Source organism: Bos indicus x Bos taurus, chromosome 8, assembly GCF_003369695.1.
Source record: "Bos indicus x Bos taurus breed Angus x Brahman F1 hybrid chromosome 8, Bos_hybrid_MaternalHap_v2.0, whole genome shotgun sequence".
NCBI classification, from domain to species: Eukaryota; Metazoa; Chordata; class Mammalia; order Artiodactyla; family Bovidae; genus Bos; species Bos indicus x Bos taurus.
This window is the reverse complement of record NC_040083.1, coordinates 95324495-95349911: the sequence shown is the minus strand read 5'-3', so window position 1 is coordinate 95349911 and position 25417 is coordinate 95324495. Positions and strand designations below refer to the sequence as shown.

The 25417-nt window shown below is 35.8% G+C and overlaps 1 protein-coding gene across 4 annotated transcripts in view; it reads right to left on the bottom strand.

The window, feature by feature from the left end:
• FSD1L (fibronectin type III and SPRY domain containing 1 like) overlaps positions 1–25417 on the bottom strand; it is a 61230-nt gene that overhangs the window by 11612 nt on the left and 24201 nt on the right. For 2 of the 4 annotated variants that reach the window (XM_027550436.1, XM_027550437.1), the window contains exons 5-10: positions 20815–20837; positions 14111–14232; positions 9297–9506; positions 8029–8127; positions 3556–3685; positions 2898–2930 (exon numbers count right to left, since the gene is read on the bottom strand). In XM_027550436.1, the coding sequence (XP_027406237.1) occupies positions 2898–2930; positions 3556–3685; positions 8029–8127; positions 9297–9506; positions 14111–14232; positions 20815–20837 (617 nt within the window). The remainder of the gene's footprint in view (positions 1–2897; positions 2931–3555; positions 3686–8028; positions 8128–9296; positions 9507–14110; positions 14233–20814; positions 20838–25417) is intronic. The other 2 variants (XM_027550438.1, XM_027550439.1) reach the window with 1 other exon arrangement.

Below are 25417 nucleotides of genomic sequence, written 5' to 3'. Positions count from 1 at the left end.
ATACTTGATATTATTCTATGCATGGATTTGGTTAATTGCTATTTTTCTTTTTAAGAGTTTTCATAATCAAACCAAATAACTTTTTTTATTTTCATAAGCAGTAGGTATTTTTGTTTTGTATCTTTTCTTCTTAAAAAAAAATAGCAATTACCCAAATCCATGCACAGAGTAATATCAGGTATTATAAAGCATTTCTCCTACTAAAATGGACAAGATACAACTTGACTTCTCTTTTTCAAATTATATGACATAGTAAACTGGACAGCATTAAGGCCTTTCACTAACTCCCCAAAACTCAAAACAGACCAAACCTCAAAAGATGTTTAAAAATTAACATTTCAATTATATCAAACTGCTGCATTCATAAAACAAAAAATTTATAACTTACCAGCAGTAAAGAAATAAAGGGAAAGCATGGCAAAAAGAAAAACAGATGTAAATATTGAGAATGGCAATTTAAATTTCAAAGAAAAGTTAAATAAGGAAAAGTCTTCCATTGAAGCACTCTAGAATTCCAACCCTGAATACATTTTTGCAAGAAGTACAACAGTTATTATTGTCTTAAAGCAAACATGATTCCACCCTTTAAAGATACCTCAGTCACTCAACTGTCTCAACTAAGGCTCTTTGTTATCTCTAATCTGGACTGTTTTATCAGCTTCCCAGATGATCTCTTTGTTACCTAAGTCATTTGTTCACTGTTACAAGATAAACCTAACTCTGATTCTCCTACTCTAAAATCTTCAAGTACTTCCTTACTACCCACAAAGAACTTAGCATGGCATTTCAGGTTCCACTCTGCTTTTTCGGGTAGCTCAGCTGGTAAAGAATCTGCCTGCAATGCAGGAGAGCCCTGGGTCAGAAGATCCCCTGGAGAAGGGACAGGCTACCCACTCCAGTATTCATGGACTTCCCTGATGGCTCAGACGGTAAAGAATCTGCCTGCAATGTGGAAGACCTGGGTTTGATCCCTGGGTTGGGAAAATCCCCTGGAAGAGGGCATGGCAACCCACTCCAGTATTCTTGCCTGCAGAATCCCCATGGACAAAAGAGCCCGGCGACTAAGCACACAGCATTGCTTTTCCAGCCTTCTCATCTCTGGACAGCACTATCCAGCTGAAAGGAGCAGCTCAAGCGTTCCTTAAACGCAGGCAATCTGCTTCAGTGCCTTTCCCTTCCAGCACTCGTTCTCTCACTGCCAAGTCCAAATGCTACACATTCTTCCACTTACTTGAGAACCAACTTAAATACTAATCCACTAATGAAGGTCTCCCAGATCCTACCAGGCTAAGTAACCTTTCTGAGGAGTCCACCTCTAGGCCAAAATTCTGTGTATGACCCTTCAGGCCTAACAAGAAGTAATTATAAATGCTTGCCTTCTCCTCACCAGACTTGGTGCACTGCAAGTTCACTGCAGGTTTTGGAAGGAGTTGCAATCCCCCTTGCAACTCCATGCTCCTATGCATGTCTGCATTCCTAGATTAGATACCTATATTCAGAGGTTCCATTATGGGAGGGGGCCCTCAGCTGAGACCCTTTCCAGCTGCCTCTTCAGAGACCTCCTTAAAGGGGGAAGGGGTTGAGGAGCAGTCTGAAGACACTTTTCTCCACTCTTGTCTCAACACTTTCCTACTCCTAACCCTTCCAATTTCCTTGGCCTCAGGTCCACAAAACAGGAGAAGGCTTTTGTTTGGGTCTCCCTGGGCAGCGAGATGGTCCTCAGATACTTACCATCTGCCCTCTGCTCTGGTTTACCTAACCCTCACCCTGTGCCATTCTGCTGTGAAAACGGAACACTGGGCGACCCGGCACCCCTTCCTCTGGGCCTCTTACACTATCACAGTAAGTGAACAAAGTTTGCACTGTTACTTTCGGTTTGGCTCACTGTCCTAATTGACCACTTCAGCATCTGGCAGCTCAGGAAATCTTTCTCCCTCGAAACTCCCTGATTCACACATACTACTAAACACAATCTCTATCTCATATTATTATTATTTATAGAGAGAGAGATAGCTCGTCTACATAAGTTAGGGCAAATTCCTTGAAGGCAGGAACCCCACAATATCCAGCTGACATCCTACAGTAAATAAATATTTATGGAAAGAATAAATGTATGTAACATTCCAGAAGTAGCCCACATACAAAATACACTTAAAGAGACGAGAGAAAGAGAAACAGCATGATGAAATTATAAGTAGTCTAAAAATATCCAAATGACCAGACTTCAATGATCCTATCAAATCCAGCAGCATTTTACAATTTCTAATACACCAACTATGAATCACTTTCACCAATAAGAAGCAAATAAACTGGAAAAAAGAGAAGACAATAATTTTGAAAAGAGAACACATTCTGGTTTCTGGGAAAGATATGGGGTATCTTCAAATCAGTACATTATTACTTGTGCAATTTGAAATGATTCATCTTTCTGGCACTGTTCTAATAATTTCAGTAACGACCTTTTTTTTTTAATCTTTGATACTTTTGAAATTGTATGATTATTATAAAACATAGAACACTTTAAACTTGCTTCATGTCAAATATTTGTAAAAGCAAAGCTGTAATGTTAGATATATTGAATACAGCACAAGAAAGATGCCAGGTATAAGTAAATGCAGAAAAAAATCATATAAACGAAATCAATTCAAGAAAGACTTAAAGCAGAGCTTATTGTTTTGTTATCATAGACAGTATAATCTAAATAATATGAAGCATAATGCTATATAATGCTGTAAATCCAAAACATAAGCTACCAGCACAGACAGTCTACACAAAGCAATATTTTAGCTTTTGAAGGCTGCTGCAATGGGTTCTGCTTATTGGTTAAAGAGAAATTTAAGTTATTCAGCCAAGCTAGATATACTAGATCCTAGAACTAGACAGACATAGATCATCACCTTGAATGTTTCTTCAGTGAAGTAACATGGACACTGTCAGATAAAAATAGGCAACTGTTAAGAGACTGCTTTACAACTTAAATTTAACAGTTTATATAATAAAATCAGATGAAACATCAGCTGAGGGATTTCTTTTGATTCACTGTTTAACAGTGATTACACTTTATTTCAGTTTGAGTACAATTCATCTCTGTTAAAAGAGGCCTCCATACTTTAAGACTACCTAAGTCAGTCTGACAATAACACAAGGTCCCAAGTCTGTCTCTTTGGTTCACAAGGTTGCTGACCAGGGGCCCGACACTGGGGTTGTACATGCTAAAAGTTGTCATTCAACGCAGACCTTCAGCTAAAAGAGGTGATCTGTAAGTCTAATATTCAGGAACTATGCTAGGAACTTCTCTCTAAGCAGTTCAAATTGCTGTAGATATAACCTGAAAAGAAATGGAATACTGAAATAAAAGACATTAGTAAGAAGAGGATTAGGAAAAAAACTAAGAAAAAATAATGAAAAATGTTAATGACAAATTCAAGTACTGGCAAACAATATTGTATTTTTCACTTTGGTGTTAATAATAAGCATTTCATTTCTAGTTGTTGTCAAATAAGAATCAATGTACAAGCATTTAATCCAAATCACAAACTTAATAAATGAGCTTACCTGCCCTTGTTCTCTTTTCCTTTACTTTTACTGTCTTGACCTTTTCCTCCAGTAGGATCCCACTCTACACAGGTATCTTCAACTCTCAGGTTCAAATGGGAGGATGAGTTATCCAAATTGAAATTAAGTGCTAACCAAAACAATATTTCATTTTTAATGTAGCATATTTCTAGTTTCTGAAGCACAGCCATCATATTATTTTCGAACTCAACAGATTTCAATACTGTATATAAAGGTTCAATTCTTAACCTTAAGATTTAAAGTCTGCAATGATAAAGCCATAATCTACTAATTTCTACTCTATTTCCCATTATTCTCCTCTATATAGCTATCCTATACTCCAACCAAATACAATGTACTTGCATGGTCACTGGTCTTTCTGTTTTTCCTTCTGCTGGACTCTCCATTAGCACAATAGCTTCAATTTCCTATTATAAGAGAATCAGCTGATTGTTACGACTAAACAGAAAGAGGAGCTAGTAGAATCAAGGATGAGGAGAAAGTGATGTGGTGTAAAAAGTTATAGACGCTGGCACACACATATTTTCTCTTTTGCGCTAACATTTAATAATTTCATATTTAAACTCTCAGTAGTTTCAAAAATAAGGCAATCAGGGAGAAATAGGCCATGATGGCAGAAGCAAGGGAAATAACTCAGCTGATAGAGCTAAGAGCATTTACAAGGCAAAGAATAGATGGGGGAAAAGGGTTACTTAACAAATTAAGAAAATACAACACAAAACTACGCTTTTCAAATTATTTGGTATCGGGGAACTATCTGTACTATTCATAAAACTTACTTAGAACTGCTAATTTAGGAAATCAGTTTAACATAGTATCACTTGTTCCTTTTGGATACTGAGGGTTAATCATTGAAATGTATCAATTTAATATGCAATTTCTGGAATTTGCGTTTTAAGTAAGGTATCATCTACTACACAGTTACCAATAAATCTGCTTATTAGTTATATTTCCCTCCAAAAGTTTAAATTTCTTAGAAGTATTCACTGAAGAAATATTGCTTTACAATACCCCATTTCACTTAAGGATAATACGTGATTTAGCTAAAGGTTCAGTGTGTCTGTGAAATATTCATCATCAAACAACAAAATATTCATATAGAAAACCTAATGCTTATCTAGTGCATGAAGAATCCTTTTATACTCTACTGTTTTGTAAAGAGCACTTTAATTTCACCTATTCAGCTGACCTATTGTTCACTGTATTTTAAAACATTCTAAATACAAATTGACTCACCATAACCACTTCCAGAAAATGTCATACAATATGCAAAAGAGTTAATAGCTTTCAAAACACGCATGTAAACAGAAATGAACTTACTGAAAGAATAACACAGTTCCAGTAAAAGTGGAAATAGAATTCATCAAGAGGGAGGTGACTGGAAAGTTAGGATTATGCAAAACTGAGACCCTGTATTACTAAGAATGAACTGTTTTAAGAGAACAGAGTTAACCTCTACATTAGTTATTAGTTAATACATGTGAGGGCTTCTGAATTTTTGAGAGAAACAGTGGATATAACTCAAGGTGCCATCAACACTCAGCTGCTTGTTAAAATCCTAAGGAAAGAAAAAAAATCAGAAAGCTATTCCCTATGTTTGATGATGAAGATAAGAGTAGAGTCAAGGGTGGCAAAAACAGGTATTATCCCTCAAGCTACTTGAGACCAGACTTATCAAATACCATAACACCCAAACAGACAGGTATAGGTTTCAAACTCAGGGGTGCAATCTTTTCTCTCTTCCTTTTTGGACACTGTCCCTTCATGAAGCCTCAACTAAATCACTGAGGCTCTCTAAGTAACAAGGATAATATTTCACTATGAAGTTTAAAAAAAAGATTGGCCTCAAAAGGGAAGCCTCAACTGTTACTAAGCCTGTAATGAAGCCAGATATTAGTTTCCTTATCTTTAAAAGTCTGTGTAAACAAAGTACCAAAAAAAATAAGGCACAGATATGTTTTATGTGTTTACTTTGGGTTGGTGGCTACTTTCCATACTGTAAAATTATATCATAGATACTAACATTTGAGGCTAGAAAGCAACTGGTGATTAGTATCACATCATTTACCTTTACAAGGAAGAGATAATATACTTTAAAAATTCTGGTCATAAGAAATCATATTATTCATCACTTTTGGTAATTTCAATAAAAGAAGAAATTACATCCACTGGAGAGACAGATATTAACAGGGTTCACTACCTTCTACACCAGGCACCACAAGTGGCAGGATATGAAGTTTTGGTAGGACTCAACTATTTAATCTCTGTCTCTCTCTCCCTTTCCCTGCAATTCTCTGCTCATATATTTACTTCTAATGGTTGGTCAAAAAGGGCTACAGCAAGTCAAAAAATTAGTAAACAACTGTTTACCATGGTACTTTAAAAAACCTGACTTTTCTCTGGAGCTCCTGCTGTCGTTAGTAGCCACTCCAGTGGTATGGAATAACCTTAGAAAACCTGTGACCCACAGCTTCTTAAGAGATAATTTTACTGAGTCTCCCAGAAGGTCCTAGAAGGTTCAGTGGGCCTCAGGGTTGAGTATCAGTCTACCCCAACCCCAAGGGGTTTACCCCATAGTGAGAACTGCTCAAAAGGACTAGAATCAACTTAGTCTTTCCCTGCAAACCCTAAGACCAAGAATTTGACTAGTTAAGATCTAGACATTGCTAATGGGAGCAGACAGTCCAGCTCCAAAGAAATTACAAGCCAGATATTCTATTTTCCTGAATCTACAGAATTTGCATGGAAATGTACAATTCACCACATTTAGGCCCAAGTTTGGTCACTCAATATTAAAGGAAAAGGAACAAAAGAAATAAAAAAAGATAAAATATTCTTGGAGGAGGAGATTAACAATAATGCAATTTTACCTCACAAGGGCTGAAAACAGTTCATGTTATATAGAAAAGATTATCTACCTGTAAATATGACTTTATTTTGAAATGGTAAAAAAAAGAAACCACAATTTCAATTCAATTTGTTAACAAGTAATTCTAGGTAACTGCATTTCTTGGCTAAGTTATCTGTAGTTCTCAAATAAAAACATTTGCTAATCCAAATTACTTTGACTTAGTTTTGTTTTGCTTTTTAAATCTAATACAATCATATTCTTAGGAGTTTGACCTGTCAATAACTTATGAACTTCTTGTTTTATTCTAAAACGATATTTTTATACCAGCCTCCAAGTCATATCAAACTTCTAGCATTCAAACCTATTCAAATGCTATGTGAACTGGAGGTCAGTGAAACACTCAAAGGCCCAACTATCTAACAACAGGTAGATGCTGATTCTGGAAGCAAACTGAGTGAATTATCATTTCATGACTAGAAAGATCTATAACATTATGGCCTTCAAATTGGTAAACACCTGAAAAATCTTCTGTGTTTAAATATGTTACTCTTTGTTGTTGCTGTTCAGTTACTAAGTCATGTCTGACTCTTTGCAACCCACAGACTGCAGCACACCAGGCTCCCCTACCGTTCACTATCTCCTGGAGTTTGTTCAAATTCATGTACATTGAGTTCTAATAAATTCAAATTGTTCTCAGAGACTACAAGCACTTACTTACATTCCTGGCCCACAATAAAGGCAGGCAGAGAATTTGTAAATAAGATTCTTGTTCACACCTTTCCAAGCTAGTTTTCGGGATCATGGGTAAGTTATTTAACATATTTGAACATCCCTTTCTTCACCTACAAAATGGGTATCAATACCATCTGTTCTACTGATCCCTCAAGATGGTTTCAATGATCAAATAAAAGACTTGTGAGAGGGCTTTGTAAACACTAACTGTATAAATAATAATTTCTACAATAAGATTTATGAAAACAAAAAGAACTTGAACTAAACTGAATACATACTTCCCTATTATTGAGACACAATCCATTCTCTGGGAAAACCTCAGCAATGGGAATGTAATTATACTAGACTGAAATTTGTAAACTAAGTATCCATGGGAGAACATAATACCATCACTGGTCTATATCACGTATCTAAAAGTGAAAGTCACTCAGTCGTGTCCAACTATTTGCAACCCCATGGACTGTAGCCTACTAGGCTCCCCTGTCCACGGGATTTCCAAGGCAAGAATACTGGAGAGGGTTGCCATTTCCTTCTCCAAGGGATCTTCCTGACCCAGAAATCAAACCTGGGTCTCCTGCACTGCAGGCAGAAGCTTTACTGTCTGAGCTATCAGGGAAGCCCCTGACTCATCTGAATACTAGGGTAAAAGAGAAACCAATGAAATCCACTACTGTAGTCCTAATTTTCCCATCTTAAAATACCTCCTGATGAGAATTCTGTGGGGGGGGGGGGGGGGGGCGCGCAGGATGGCATGGGTATGAAGGTGGGGAAGGAAGGCAACTATACATGAAATGTTTCCTATTACAAAGTGTTGAACAACTTCACGTGTTAAGTCCTATTTCATGGTGAACAACAGCTATTGATCTTACCTTTGGTCTCTAGAGTCACTGGATCAGAATACTCTCCAGCCACAGCCTTGTTACAAGCTCGCACTCTGAAATTCATGTACTTTGAATCAAACTTTAAACCTGAAAAAAATGAAAAACAGCCTTGAGATATGAAAAGTAAAGGACTCTACTCCAAAAGTATGAGTGTGAACCTTCAAACAGACTTTCTTCCCTCCTTGGAACTATCTTTTTACTCAGAAAGAGTACAAATTTATGTTAACAGAGTGATAATGCCTGAAATAAAAGGAATCATGATTTACCTATTATTTTCTTCAAAACAAATGAATTATGCAGTTTATCACTGGGCTTTTTAAATTTAGCAATAAAAAAATATTCTCAAGCCTCATTATAAGTAAGGTTTCATTCATGGAGAGATGCTATGATTTAAAACAACATACTCAATTTCTGGAAAGTAGCCAAAGAATTTTTATATTTGTTTCTCAAGTAAAAAATGAATTTAAAGACAAAGTAAAGCATAAGGATTAATAGCAAAATTCTAAAGTTAGTCAGGACCAGATTAACATCTCAATCCAAAAATTACTAGCTATGGGGCATTCAACAACTTCATAGAGCCACAGTTGGATATCTGTAACATGGAAAAGGAAAAATCAACCTCACAACTGTAAGGACTAACTGAAATGCACTGTACTTATAAAACCAGATGTCCTGTGAACTTCAGCCCAGATTCTGACAAATGTTAGGTTCTCAGTAATGATAACAATACTAATGTTACTGCTCACGTAAAACAAACATTAAAAATCTCAGGCAACAGTCAGCCCATTCAAATACCCAAACTCCCCTATATACAGAGGTATGTTTTTAAAGACTATCAAAAGGCCAACACACAAATTTCTACTATCAAGTCACAGCTCAACTTTAAGTATTACCATAAAGGTAATAATAAAAAGGTAAAGGCAAATATTTACAGTATCATTGAAATGAGGCACAGTGCATACATCTAGAAAATTGACAGCTTTTTATTGTTAGAAAACTAAAGAAAAAATTAAATTTTATTGAGACAGTGTTTACAATATCCCTTCACATATTGTTTTACCAGAGTGCAAATATCCAGAACTAACTAAAATGAAGGTTTTCTTGATATTTTAAGAAAAATTCATTTCTATAACAAATATACAAAAATGTCACCTTGGCTAAAGAAACTGAATAACTTGATCTTTTAATATAAATCAAAAATTCATCAATTATATCTGTTTTCCAAGAATGAGATTCACGAAATGCAGTCATCTTACCTGATAGTGTATATTCAGCACCCTTAATATTATCAACTATCTCCCAGCATCGTTCATCCTTTACACGTGGAAGTCCATCAAAATTCGTTTTCCTATATTCCAGTATAAAATGATCAATCTTGTTATCTTCTTCCGGCATTCTCCAAGCTACTGTCACAGAGTTGTCAGCCACCAAACATTCTACTGGATCTATCTCTGGAGCTTTGGGAACTGAAGCAAAAAAAAAAAAAAAAGCTCATTTTTCACTATAGTACTAATCCAATATTTGTGTCTGTCATTCAAATTATGCTTTTTCATGTTGCTTTTGAACTGTTAAACTGAATCAGGCTAAGAGAAGGGATATCTTATAAATGCAAAATAATCATTTTTCAAAGCTGTTTTAAAATTCATATTTCAAAGTTTTTCACAGACGCATTCAAAGTACATTAAAAACACAGTTGGCAAAAAGCAATTCAAACAGGCTAAGAATAAAGAATCGGGAATTATTTGCTACTTCTCAACACTTACGTCTAATCGATTTCAAACAGCTGGAGACCATAAATTAAATTACTGCTGACAAAATAAAATAACTTGCTTTGAATCCAATGATTAAAATAATTCAAAATGTTTGCAATGTATTTTAAAAATCTTGTTTATAGACTAACCGTGATTCCTCAACATTGAACAAAAATGAAATCTGCAACCCTGTTAAATATTTAAGAATTTTTACATGTTTCTCCAGAGTTCCATGATTCATTAGAACAAAATGCAGTAAATGAGTCACAGTTAACATGTATGAAAATTAATCAATTTCTTTTCCATAAAAGAGGTTTTACATAGCTCCTCAACATTAACAGATGTTCCATTTAAACAGTAGGCTAACTGGGGAACATGGTCCTCCAGTGATACAGATGTGTCTGAAATGTGTCAAACTGTGCCATATTGTATTTAAACACTTGTTGCTAAAAAAAACTTTGAAAGATTTACTCCAAGCATGTAAGGCTGGTTCAACATTCTAAATTAACTAATTTATTATATCAGTAGAAGAAAATTCAAATGATCAGAAGAAAAATTATATGATGTGAATCAACAGAGGAAAAAATACTTTACAAAATCCAACATTTATTCATGACAAAAGCTCTCAGTAAACTAGGGAACTTTACCTGATAAAGAATATCTACAAAAAAAAAAAACCCTACAGGTAACATCAGGGTTGAGAAACTAGACACCTTTCCCCTAAGGCAATGACGTCCCCTCTCTCCACTCCTATTCAACACTGTACTGGAAGTTCCAGCTAATGCTTTAACACAAGGAAAAGTAGTAAAAGATATGCAAATTAGGAAAGATGAAATAAGACTGTCTTTGTCTGCTGATGACATGTCTGTCTATGTAGAAAATCCCAAAGAATCAACAGAAAAATTCCTGGAAATAACAAGCTTATAGCAAGGCTGCAGGATTGAATGGATGAACAGGCAGAGTGCAGGGGAATTTTAGGGCAGTAAAATTACTCTGTAAGTAATGTAGTGGTGGAGACATGACATTACACATTTACCAAACCCACGGAACTGTATAACAGAGTGAACTCTAATAACAGAGTGAACTTCATTTATTAATAATACATTATAGATGTTAGTCTATTACTGGAACATAAGCAATACAGACTACTATTCATTTCTATGGGAAGACATCACGGGCATTCATAAATTTAATATGCTGTGCCCTGCCTACATATGAGGAAGTGTAAAGGCCTGTGGCATGTAGTAATTTTGTAATTTTGCTGAGTTAAAACCTGTATTGAAGTCCTAAGAGGCTTGTATAAATAAAATACCACTTAATCTGTAAGTGGGTCCAGCTAACTCTCCACAAATCCATGTCTCAAATTCAGCTATTAATATCACTGCAGTAAGAATGTACTGGCAAGAAGATTCTTCTTTCTTATGAATAATGGCCCCCAAAGAAAGCAAACTTGGCAGGTAAAAAGAAAATCTAGATATTTTATTTTACATTTTATGTATTTATTATTTTCATAAATATTAATACATTTATATTTTATATTTATATATAAACACGTTTGTATTTTATTTATATTTATCTAATGAAATAATATTTAATTAACATTATTATTAATAAATTATTGATTTATTTATTTAAATTTAAGAGTGGTATTATTAAAAGCAGAGACATTACTTTGCCAACAAAGGTCCATCTAGACAAAGCTATGGCTTTTCCAGTAGTCATGTATGGATGTGAGAATTGGACTATACAGAAAGCTGAGTGCCAAAGAATTGATGCTTTTGAACTGTGGTGTTGGAAAAGACTCTTGAGAGTCCCTTGGAAAGCAAGGAGATCCAACCAGTCCATCCTAAAGGAAATCAGTACTGAATATTCATTGGAAGGACTGATGCTGAAGCTGAAACTGCAATACTTTGGCCACCTGATGTGAAGAACTGACTCATTTGAAAAGATACTAATCCTGAGAAAGATTGAAGGCGGGAGGAGAAGGGGATGACAAGGATGAGATGGTTGGATGGCATCACCGACTCAATGGACTTGAGTTTGAGCAAGCTCCGGGAGTTGGTGATGGACAGGGAGGCCTGGTGTGCTGCTGTCTATGGGGTCACAAAGGGTCAGACAGGACTGAGCGACTGAATTGAACTGAAGAGTGGTATGTCAACTATTCTATAACCAACATGGGAAAAGAGCCTGAAAAAATGGATATATGTATATGTATAACTGAGTCACTGTGCTGTATGCCTGAAGCCACACAACAGTGTAAATAAACTATGCTTCAATATAAAATAAAAATTAAATTGAAAAAAGAGTCATATGTCAAATTAAGAGTGACTTGAATCTAATGCGTGGGAAGCTCACCCAATATCCTATATAGAAGAGAAGAATTTCAACAAATGTAGGAATAAAGTTCAGGAAATGAAGAAAGGTAGTAAATTTGTAATATAAAAATATTAGGGAACAAAGAACTCTCTTAAAAAAAATGAGAATGGAAAGCAATTCGCAGCAACTTCCATAAAGCAACAAATTGTGTGGACACTGTAAGAATTTTACTAAGGTTCTTCTCTGCGTGTGAATGTAAAAGAACTGAACAGTGTAAAAGAACACTGCCACAAGCATGTCTCTCTTCTTGACTGCCGAAGCTCAGAAAGGAGGACACAAACTCTAAGCTTCAATGTACGAATAATGGCTTAGTGTAGAAGAAAATGCTCATAATTATTATCATCCATCAGTATTACTTCCAATTTTCAGACTCAGGTTACACATAATGCAGTGTAGAGTTGATCTGTGTGGTGTTTACAGAATGAACTATTAAGGGATGCAGGTATTCATTTTTAAGTTTATCTGACTGCATCTTATAGGAAATTTTTATGCTACAGCAGAATATAAAAAAATTAATGGTATGAGTTCACCTTTCATGAATTTTAACAACCTATTATACCTTCCTTCAGGATGAAATTCCTCCACAAAAAGATTTCTTGCTTTTTATTACACCTCATTCCTTCAGACTGTCTTAAGAGTTTGCAAAAGAAGAAATCCTAACTGTGCATGCAATCTACTTGACTGTACAGCGGATATAGCCTGGGTTTGTTAAGCCATCACTGAAAATCCACGAGAAGGAAGTAATGGTGAGAAGATCGCTTTTTTCGTATTTTTTTTAATCAAAATACTACTACTCATGCATATATTGACAGTCCACCACTTCTGACTCTCCTGAATTTAGAAAAATAGTGAAATGAAAATATAATGGTTAGCAATTCTGAGAGGCCCATTTACAGGTAGGCACCCACTGATAAGTATGTATACTTTCTTCTTCTACAACTATGATTTTTTCTCTCATCTTTTCCTTCTCTGAACTCTAGAATTTCTGATCTATACCATACAAGTTAATACTTCACTTATGTTACCATAATTAGTTCTATTATAGTTTCTTGACTTCTAACTTTGTCTTTCCAATCATATTCTAAAGTCCTGGACCAAATTCTCATAGAAGGAAAGAATGGTTTCATATGATTAACATTCTCTATCAAAAACAGCTAACCTCCAAAAACTGTAAGCCTGTAAGTAAAACGCTTCACTTTCCAGAGATTTCCTGAGCACCATGTTCAAACTGTTTTGGCTATCCACTTAATTAATACTACTTGATGCTAGTAAAAAGAGAATAATCAAAAGGCCCTTAGTTGGCTCTTTCACACATGTGAATAGTTAACAATAAAGTGGGACTTGATTTTATATGGTTTCAACTGCTGGAATATCATCATACTAATATTCTAATAAACCGGTGTTGACACATTATTAACTCCACCTAAACCAGAAGCCACCACAACAATGGTAATAATAACAATCAAGATTCATTAGGTGTTAACTATGTGCTAACACCTCTAAGTGCTTCAGAGGTCTCAATTCACGTAATCTTCATAAAAATCCTGGAAGGATAACATCACACTTTAAAGATGAAGAAAATGAGGTGAAGTTAAATAATTTGTTGAGGCTATATAATAAGTAAGTCACAGCCAGAATTCAAATCTAACAAGTCTGGCCCCAAGACTTAGCGTTAACCGTAACAGTACATTGCTTCTCTCTGCTAAACCAGCAGTAAGAGGTATCCTGTACTAGGATTCTAAAACTGCAATTTTTACTGTCAGTAAAATAATTCTCTAAAAAGAAAGACTAGCAAATTCAGTTATTCCTTAGCTGAAGAACAAAAAAAAAAAACACACTATATTTCCTTAATATTCAAATTCTAATGTTCATTACAAAAAAATCTTGAAAGGAAAAAAGAGGTTTTATACATAACTTTGTATGTAATATATGTACTAACTTACCTGGCAAAAACTTCAAAGTTTGCAATATCTGTCTTTCCTGAGAAAAATCCACCATTAAATGAGTCATGTTGTCACTGACCTTTGGTTTCAAAGAAAGGCGAAAGGCTGAAGCCATTGTTACTCTATAGCAAACACAGACATAAACATTCTTTTAAAAATAAAAGAATGGGAAGTATCACATCATATTTAATTTATAAAGTGAACAGATAGAACTTACTTCTCCACTCTAGTGGTTTCTGAAGCTATTAACAAAGATAACAAAACTAATAGAAATTTGCTTTTAGATCTTTTGAAAATTAACTTTAAAAAATGTAAAATGTTTTTAAAGACATTTAAATAACCTTTAAAGAACTTTCCTCCAGTTTTATAAAACTTCATAAAAACACAAAAGACTCAAGAGACAAATATCCAAGACAAATCATCTTTAACGGACTCAACAGTCATCTGAATCTCTGTAAACTCAATCTGACTTCCTGATGCCAGCCTCACTCCTTTTCATATGCCAAATAATGAATGGTAAATACACCTGAATCAAACATTCTGCCTAGTCACCACAGCCATCCCACGTGTCCTTAAATAAAAGTAAAGTACACTGACCAAACACTGTATTGTTTGGTAGGTGCTAAAGAAAGGCTATGGATGAGGAAGGAGAGAAGTGAAATCACAATTCTGAACACTATGCTAGAAGCTATCACTCTGATGTATTAACATCAGCTGAATGGAAGCAGACAAGAAGAAACAGCCCTGTGAAACCATATGCCATGGAAATAGTAGGAACTCATTCAATATATTTTAGATGAATATAGTATACATAACAAAAAAGAAAGAAACCATACCAGAGCTCATTTTACCTAAAGTAGACAGAAATCGTTCTGTCAATTTAAACTAGAGATTAAAAGAAGTTCCCATACTCTATTGTTATTTTATCTCAAACTTCAACTTTTCATATTATAGTAGATATCTACATATATCACAAAGTAATTACCCTTATTATCTTTGGTCAAAGAATGACACCAAAATACTATTCATGACCATTGTCCTCCTAGAACAGAATCTGGGAGAGGAAGAAAACAGAGTTGCAGGAACAAAAGGAATACCAGGACTAGCCATTCTGATCTATCAAACTACCCTAAAGATCAATGGTATGAAAGGGATTAAACATGTTGCTGTATTCAGTTACTTTATTAGGTAACTAGAAAAGTAATCACTTTAGTAGTAACAAAGAGTGAACAATAGTTGATCTATTTATCAAGAAGAAAGTGCTATGAAAAGATAACTAATTATTAAAAAACTGTAAATCAAAACTACAATGAGGCACCACACCTCACAATGGAAGAGCCATCATTAAAAAAGTCTACAAATAATAAATGCTGCAGAGGGTGTGCAGAAAAAGAGAACCATCCTACATTGTTGGTGAGAATGTGAACTGTTGCAGCCACTATGGAAAACAGTACAGAAATTCCTCAGATTTTAAACTAAAAACAGAGTTGCCATATGATTCAGCAATCTCACTCCTGGGTATATATCTGGACAAACTGTAATTCAGAAAGATACACATACCCCATGTTCTTAACAGCACTATTCACAATAACCAAGTCACGGAAACAAGCTGAAAGTCCACAGACAGGTGAGTGGAGAAAGAAGATGTGGTTCATATACACCATGGAATACTATGCAGCCATGAAAAAGGATGAAATAATGCCATTTGCAGCAACATGAATGCAACCAGAGATGATGCTTAGTGAAGTCAGAAAGAAAAAGACAAACACCATATATCACCTATATGTAGAACTTAAGACACAAATGAACTTATCTACAAAACAAAAAATGACACACAGGCATAGAGAACAGACTTGGGGTTGGCAAGGGGAAGCTGGGGAGGGACAGAGCAGGAATTTGGGGTCAGCAGATGCTAACTTGCACATGAATTTGAGTAAACTTTGGGAGACAGTGGAAGACAGAGGAGTCTGGCATGCTGCCGTCCATGGGATCGCAAAGAGTTGGGTATGATTTAGCAAGAACAAGATGCAAACTATATATACAGAATGGATAAACAACAAGGTCCCACCGTGAAGCACAGGAACTATATTCAACATCCTGTGTTAAGCCATAATGGAATAGAATATAAAAAAGAATGTACATATGTGTAACTGAGTCACTTTGCTATTCAGCAGAAATTAACACATTATAAATCAACTATATTTCAATTTTTTTCTTTAGAAGGTTGTGCTATACTGAAAAACAATTTATGGAGAAAGGAACTCACACTTAACTGAATGCCAAGTGTAATGCTGAGAATTTCACACACTATTACTTTAAGCTCTTGGTTCTCAATATACAATTTCAGATTACATCAATAAGAAGTTAGGAACAAAGGCTAAGTCTTACATGTGTTCTCTCTAGCTCTAGTATCTTCTGAATTAAAGACTTCTTTTCTTAAGTTTAGTTTTAGTTGAAGGATAATTGCTTTATTACAATATTGTGTTGGGTTTTGCCATAGATCAACATGAATCAGCCATAGGTATATATATGTCCCCCTTCCTCTTGAACCTCCCTTCCACCTCCCACCACAGATTTAAAGATTTCTTAAAGAGCTATATTCAGACTGGTACTTAGTAAATGCCCACTGAATCAATGAACAGGTGTGAATTTGGCTGCTTCTAAACATGGGGATTTAAAAGTTCGTTGAAAACTGTTGAGAAAAATATCTGAGAGTATTTTAAAGAACTGAAACCTGAAACTTTATCTATAAACTTGATTTAATCATAATGGTCTCTCCTGTAATAAATCATAATGGAAAATAATATTTAAAAATGCATATATCCATGTATAACTGAATTACTGTGCTGTACAACAGAAATTAGCACAACACTGTAAATCAACTATACTTCAATTAAAACCTATCAAAAACAAAACAATAAATAAAAGCATAGCACATACACCTTTCAAGATAAATCTGGGCCATAAAATCACTATGGCCTCAAAGGAAAAAAACATTCTCTAAAAACACATTAAAAAGGCTTATCAAAGCCTAAAAACAAGTTATTTTCTAGACAATGAAAATTTCAATCTCCAAAAATAAAGTTAGAGGTACAACTATCCAATAATTTTCTAAAAGACTGAACTTATTTTTAGACTGAATATATCTACAAATAATGATGCAGATATGCAGATGACACCACCCTTATGGCAGAAAATAAAGAGGAATTAAAAAGCCTCTTGATAAAAGTCAAAGTGGAGAGTGAAAAAGTTGGCTTAAAGCTCAACATTCAGAAAACGAAGATCATGGCATCCGGTCCCATCACTTCATGGGAAATAGATGGGAGAAACAGTGGAAACAGTGTCAGACTTTATTTTTGGGGGCTCCAAAATCACTGCAGATGGTGATTGCAGCCCTGAAATTAAAAGACGTTTACTCCTTGGAAGGAACGTTATGTCCAACCTAGATAGCATATTCAAAAGCAGAGACATTACTTTGTCAACAAAGGTCCGTCTAGTCAAGGCTATGGTTTTTCCTGTGGTCATGTATGGATGTGAGAGTTGGACTGTGAAGAAAGCTGAGCGCTGAAGAATTGATGCTTTTGAACTGTGGTCTTGGAGAAGACTCTTGAGAGTCTCTTGGACTGCAAGGAGATCCAACCAGTCCATTCTGAAGGAGATCAGCACCGGGATTTCTTTGGAAGGAATGATGCTAAAGCTGAAACTCCAGTACTTTGGCCACCTCATGCGAAGAGTTGACTCATTGGAAAAGTCTCTGATGCTGGGAGGGATTGGGGGCAGGAGGAGAAGGGGACGACAGAGGATGAGATGGCTGGATGGCATCACTGACTCGATGGACGTGAGTCTCGGTGAACTCCGGGAGTTGGTAATGGACAGGGAGGCCTGGCGTGCTGCGATTCATGGGGTCGCAAAGAGTCGGACACGACTGAGCGACTGAACTGAACTGAAACGAATGATGCTTCAAAGCCCAACCCAACTGTCTAAAATCCATATATGTCTCTACATTACAAGATCCATGTGGTTAGCGATGTTTTAATTCATCTTGCCTTTCTTGGTTCATTTTTAATAGTACAAGCTAAATACAAAGATCTCTTCTTCCTAGTTTTATTTTTGCAAAGAGAAAATTGCAAAATAGTAAGAATGAACACAATTTCTTCAAACTACCTACTACATTAACTTGACTCTCTTTCATGATCCCTTTCTTTCAAGAACTAGTAACACTTCATAGTATACCTCAATTAATCACCTTCCAACCTGACTAAGCAGTTGGAAGCGTATACTAGTGATTTTTAAAGTTCTAAAACTCTATGTATTATCTTCTCATCATTTCTTTAGGTTTTCCTGTCACTCCTGCCATTTCTTCTGTATAATATCTATCACAGAAAATAAGCACTGAGTTCTCATAGATACTTTATTTTTTGATTGCCTGCTCAGCTATGTTATCCATTCCTTAAATACCACTTCTGCTCTCTTATAAGGAAGTAATCCTTCCTTCCCTTAATGAAGATAATTATTTTATTATGACTATATGTTTATTTTTGTACTAAAAATATCAATATTGAATTCTAGAAGCTTGCTTCCTGAAAGAGCACGTAAAAACTGTATCAGAGAAACCTGAACATTATGAAGATAAAAAGCCAAATTAAAAAAAATTAAGCCAAGACTCAAAAATGTTCCTTACCTCGGAAGTACAAACTTTGAAGGTAGCAAAAAAAAACATATACTTTGAAAAACAACAGCAACAAAAAATGGAGCTGCTCTGGCAGAAAAAAAGGAACTTTGACTCCTTTGAGATCACCTGGATACTCTGGGTATTATGAAATATATTCAAGAGGCTGGTTTTGGGCAAAGACATCTAGACTCACTGAAGAATATTCAGCCATGAACACTGATCATAAAATTAAATTCTGACAAATCAGGACAAAGAGAAATAAGTCAGGGGTAAGGGCAGGAATCTGGGAGGCAGAGAACCATTTAGATTCCAAGGACAAGAACGAGAGAAGATTTTGCAAGGCTTTTCTCAAAAGTCTTTGGGCAGCCTAAAACCTGATTAGGAAGTGACTTCTAATCCAGAAAATCAGGGACCAGAGGAGGATTTAATGGAGGAGGTGGCAAAATAAAATAATAATCTAGCCACAGTAGATGAATTACTTATAGCAAAGTCTAGGAGACACAACCCAAAGCTAATCCAAAACACCAACCTACCTAGCATCCATTCCTCATACAGCCAATACTTTTCACCTTAAACTCTCATAATCTCATAATCAGGATTTATAAGAATAACCCATGTCTTTACGGGAGAAGGCAATGCCACCCCACTCCAGTACTCTTGTCTGGAAAATTCCATGGACGGAGGAACCTGGTGGGCTGCAGTCCACGGGGTCGCACAGAGTCAGACACGACTGAGCGACTTCACTTTCACTTTTCACTTTCACGCACTGGAGAAGGAAATGGCAACCCACTCCACTGTTCTTGCCTGGAGAATCCCAGGGTCGGGGAAGCCTGGTGGGCTGCTGTCTATGGGGTTGCACAGAGTTGGACACGACTGAAGTGACTTAGCAGCAGCACATGAAACTCTACTCAATATTGTGTAATGACTTATTTGGGAAAAGAATCTAAAAAAAGAGTAGACATATGTACATGTATAACTGATCCACTCTGCTGTAGAGCAGAACAAAACACTGTTAAGTCAACTATACTTTGATAAAAATTTATTCTAAAATGAAATAAAACATACAAAAAATAGAAAAATTATTTGTGCTAAGAATGCTATGAAAGTCAATGTGAATCTTCCCTCTAGTCAAATAAAAGGCCACGAGAAAAACACAAGTCTTCAGCCAAGGTTAACAACAGCAACACTGGTTTTCACACAATATATAAATAATAATTTTGCGAATTATCTGATGAATAATTTCATCTAGGACTCAGAGTGGTGCTTTGAAGAGCTATGCCTTTCAGAGAATTTCATAATCCTCAAAAGAAGAAACTTGAAAAGTGACAATCTCACTATAGTCAATGCTCAGTGACTAGCCAGGCCGATCAAAACCATCCCTTCTGTGATAACCCAATCCAAAGCTGCCAACAGCCCTCTGCTATATTCTTACAACAAGGACTGAATTACCCTTCCTCATCCTGGCCCTGAGAATGGTAAAGACCTTTAAGCCAAAGTCTGTCACCATTTTTTTTTTCCCTCTTCCCACCAACTAGACAGCAGTGGCATTAGAAACAGAAAGAGATGGCACCAGGAACAGGATGAAATGAGAATACAAATATATTAGATAGGAGGGCAGTGAAGGAGGAGTGCTTTAGCTCTTGAGGAACAATATAATGCTGTAACTTTTCATAAAATAAGACATGCTTATAAAATTTAACAACAAAATATGCATTCCAGGAATATTTTTTACATTATTCAAAATGGTTTCCCATCTACTAGCATAGCTAATTAAGGACTATACTAAAACTACATTATATCAGAAATGAAATTCTTCTGGAAGCACATAATTGTCCAAAACTGTATTTTTAAAAAATCTTGCTGATATGTTCTTTATTCTAGAATATAGGCAGAAGATGCTGTTTTTTTTTTTTCTGTACTTGGCCATTAGATATTTTTATTTTAACTAATGAGATTCTAATAAGAAACTATTTGAATTTCATTTCTGATTTAAATGTTGATACTTTTAAAAAATGTAGGTTTTATATCATACCTATCCTTGATCTGTCTGGCAGCCTTGGAGCAAATCAGGGAGAAGAGAAAGAAGGCAGTTAGTGCTTTTCATGCAAGTTTCAATGGCAGTGACATGCAAGAAAAGTTAGGATAAAATCCCTGGAACAGATTAGTTCATTTTCACCAAAACAAATTTCCTATAATTTGTACAGTTCATGTCAGCTTGCACAATGTGATGTTAGAACTATAGTAAATCTGGTCCCCATATAAATATATATCACCTTAAAATAAGGAGGAAAATTTAACACTTCAAACTAATTTCAGATGACTGTAAATTTTTTTTCTTACCTTAAGATTATCAACACACACCAGTGTATTTCATTCACACCTTCATTCAGTCTGATACTCTTCAACTAGAACACTCAATCTCCTTCATGGGGCACACATTTCTATGCATTCTGATGGTTTCTTATATATTTCAAATCTGCTCTCCAAATTTTCTTCAGAGATCTCTTTCACCACTTCATAATGGTTGTTCCAAGTTTTCTCTATTTGCCTCCACATGGGCAAGGACTTTGTATTCTTAGAGCTTGCCTGCTAACATATAAAACTAGGCTGCAGTTCTACAACCCTTTACCCCAAAGAATGAAGCTGTAATGGCAAAAATTCAGATAAGGAGAAACCAAAGAAACACTTGCAGCAATGGGTCTTTCCCTCAGATGACTTCATAAAAGCTGCCAACTTAAACCTACACTACTTAAGATATCTTTTTTTCTTTTTTTGAGAATCCTAGCACAAATTTAGGAAGAGTGCACAGCTATTATTTGGTACCGTACATCTAAGAAAAATGATGAAAAATATAGGCATTGCTATCCCCTTTAAATCTACACACCATATAATAGATCCAACAAAAGTTTTTCCCTACACTGAGCAGCATAATTAACAACACATCTGATGTAGAAGATGGCTGTTATGCCTGAAACTCTATCCCCAGTGTCTAGCATAAAGCTCGGCACATGGTAATAGTTAACAATTACTCAATTTAATTAAACATTAATTAGACGTATACAGCAATGCTTCTTCTTTTCTTCAGTTCTAATATTCTTACTTGGTACTGGTCATTTTTATACCTAATCTAAAATATTCTGGTCTGCATACCTGTCTACCACTTTACCACTGAGCCACCTGGGAATATTTTAGATAATTTTACAATGTCAGAAACAAAAAGAACTGAAATTTAGAAGATGAGCACATCACACAGTTCCAGCACTACCATAATCAATTCCATGACACTGTATCCTAATCAGGCTTCCCTGGTGGCTCAGTGGTAAAGAATCCACCTGCCAAGGCAGGAGACATGGATTCAATCCCTGGGTCAAGATCCCATGAAGGAGTAAATGGCAACTCACTCCAGTATCCTTGCCTGGAGAATCCCACAGACAGAGGAGACTGGCCAGCTATAATCCATGGGGTCGCAACGAGTCAGACACAACTTAGCAACTAAGCACACAAACATTTTAACAATCTAATTCTCTGAAATAGAGGCTGAAATGCAAAGGGAAAGCAAGGGAAAAGTTAGTTAAAATCAGAGCACTGATAAACAGCAACAAAAAATAAAAATATACCTGTTTATGAACCATAACTGCTGTGAGAAAAATATACTAACATTGAATGTAGCAAAGGCTAGATGTCAATTTCACACTTTCCAGAGATTTATCTTTTTTTTGATTTGCAGTAAAGCCCAATAGAATTCCCAGTAAAAACGTTAATGCCATACAACACTGAGGAAACTTTTCAAGTTTTGTCTATACTTTCACACTTTCATATTTCATATTTTCCTATTAGATTTGGGGCAGATAATGTTATAAAGTTTTATTGAGAGAATCTGAAAATGACTAGGGGGCAAATATTTAATATTTTTTACATTATATGATTGAGACTTCTACCTTCACCCCAAAAATACCATATTAAGAAATAATAATATGGCAAATGACGGGAGCTCAGTCAGAGAGTAAATAAGAGATAGTTTCAAGGTACTATTTTCCCTTAGACAAAAAAATCAGATTAAAAAAAAAAAACTGCATAATGGTTGATTCCAAACATAAGAAGTTTTATATTTTCTAATCAAATTTTTGGGCTTCCCTGGTGGCTCAGCTGGTAAACAATCCACCTGCAATGTGGGAGACTTGGGTTCAATCCCTGGGTTGGGAAGATCTCCTGTATTCCAAACATCAGAAGTTTTATGTTTTCTATACATGTATTTATCTATTTATAAAGAGCACTATTTTAAAAAAACATAATAATTTAAAAGCCTTCACAAAACCCTAGTAAATAACTTGAAATAAATTTTGCATCTCATACTGCATGCACCTATACTCTATGATTATTAGACACATATATATAACAGGAGATTACATTTCTATAAACACACATAAGAAGTAAAGGTGAAAAAGCATAGTTCTTAACAAGTACAATTCTTAAAAAATATTTCTGTGGATTTTTTTTAGATTTTAGGGTGTTTTGTTTTTTTTTTGGCCATGCCATGTGGCATGCAAAAATCTTAGTTCCCCAACCAGGGGATGAAACTGTGCCCCCTGTACTGAGAACATGGCATCTTAACATGGCATCCCTGGAATGCCAGGGAAGTCCCTATTCTTAAACACTCAGAATTGTTTTTAAGCTGCCTTCATAACTGAAACTTTCATGCCTTTTTTGGGGGGAGGGGGCACACTGAGCAGCTTGCAGGGTCTTAACTCACTAACCAGGGATTGAACCCGTGTGCCCTTCATGCTTTCGTTGATGGTCCTCTTTCCTGGAATTCCTCACTGCAGCTCACAGAAGACGCTCCTGCCAATACTACTTGTGCTCCGTTGAAAATACTGAGTGAGCTTCCACCACTCTCGTTATTTGTTCCTCCCAGTGGTCAGAGACTGACACTTGCTGAACAGTATTCAAAAGGTGAGTTACTCTAAGTCAAAACTGGGAAATACACAAAATCCTTTCTCCCTTTTCACCTGCGATCAAATCCAGAAGACTATTTCCCTATCACCTTATTCTGTACTTTTTTCTCCATTGTAGGCATTTGTGGGCAGGTAACCACTCCCTCCCTCCTCGTCTGACAACTGAGTTATGTGTGGCAAGATTGTGATGAAGTGGTTGGTGAGTTATACTGACTTGGAAATTGTCCCACAAACTCAGCTCTTTTCATAGGTAGGATTCAAGTTCTAAATTCAGGGGAGAGCAGGAGTTGGTAGGAATACTAGTTTTGCTAAGGGATCCATGCAGTGTTCTGCAGGCCAGTTATTAGCAGAAAAACTGAGTCTGATGAGGCTTTGGCTACTTGTTCATCCAGAACTCAATTGCTGATGAGCTTTCTGCATACATTTATTATCAGCCAAACTTCCACCAACTAAAAAAATTAGTGAAAATTTGTTCTAAAATCCTTTTTCATTTGTGCTAGTTTTACTTGTTCTCTTTCAGACTATCTAATGCTGGCAAATGCTGGCAAATAGCAGTTTTGTATTCAATTCTCATACTGGTGTATTCCAACATGATCACTTAAATATTAGCATTTAAAGTACTCTTTTTGAAGATAATGAAATCTAAAAAGAATCATGGCCTGGATTTCAGCCTATAATATTTTTTGTCTCCAGAAGTTATTCATATTAATCTTATCTGGTAGAGCTCAGCTGATAAAGAATTCGCCTGCAATGCAGGAGATCCTGGTTCAATTTCTGGGTCAGGAAGATCCCCTGGAGAAGGGATAGGCTACCCACTCCAGTACTCTTGGGCTTCCCTGGTGGCTCTGATAGTAAAGAATCTGCCTGCAATGAAGGAGACCTGGGTTCGATCTCTGGGTTGGGAAGATACCCTGGAGGAGGGCATGGCAACGTACTCCAGTACTCTTGCCTGGAGAATCCCCATGGACAGAGGAGTCTGGTGGGCTACAGTCCATGTGGTCACAAAGAGTTGGACATGACTGAGCGACTCAGCACAGCCATCACTTTAATATGAGATATTCATAAACAATATCTTAAAAGAATTGTTTCCAAATATCTAACAACATACTGCTAGGCCATTAATTAATCTTCCAAGTCATCTTTCCCTATCCTGTCAGCAATTAGGAATCTGAGGCAAGTATGAGTCCATGCAGTTGGCAGGAAAGTGAATTTAGTTTTTGACTTGGAACAAACAATTATCTGGATACTATTTGGATATACTAAGAAAATAATTGCAAGCAACTTTCAGTTAAGCATTTTTCTTGAACAATAAACTCCGATTTCTGTCAAGGAAACACTGACAAATAATTCATTTCACCACATCTTCAAAGGGTTCAAGCTACTAGGCAGTACTGCAAAATGCTGGAAGACAAGACCAAAATAGTAAGAAAAGTAGCGCATGAAGAAAATATATTTAGACCACAAGGTGATTTATTTTATCAGAACCTTTCCAATTTACAGTAAACTGGAAACAAGTTTTAACAAAGCTGGAAAGAACAAAGGAGAGGGCAAGAGAGAACAGCATCTTTTGAGAGGAAGAGGAAAGGACTCTGAAAATGTCAATGGAAAGAGAAACTTGAGAGAAACAAACTGTGATTAGTGTTTCTAAGCATTAGGTCCTACTTAAACTCAACTGGATTCAAG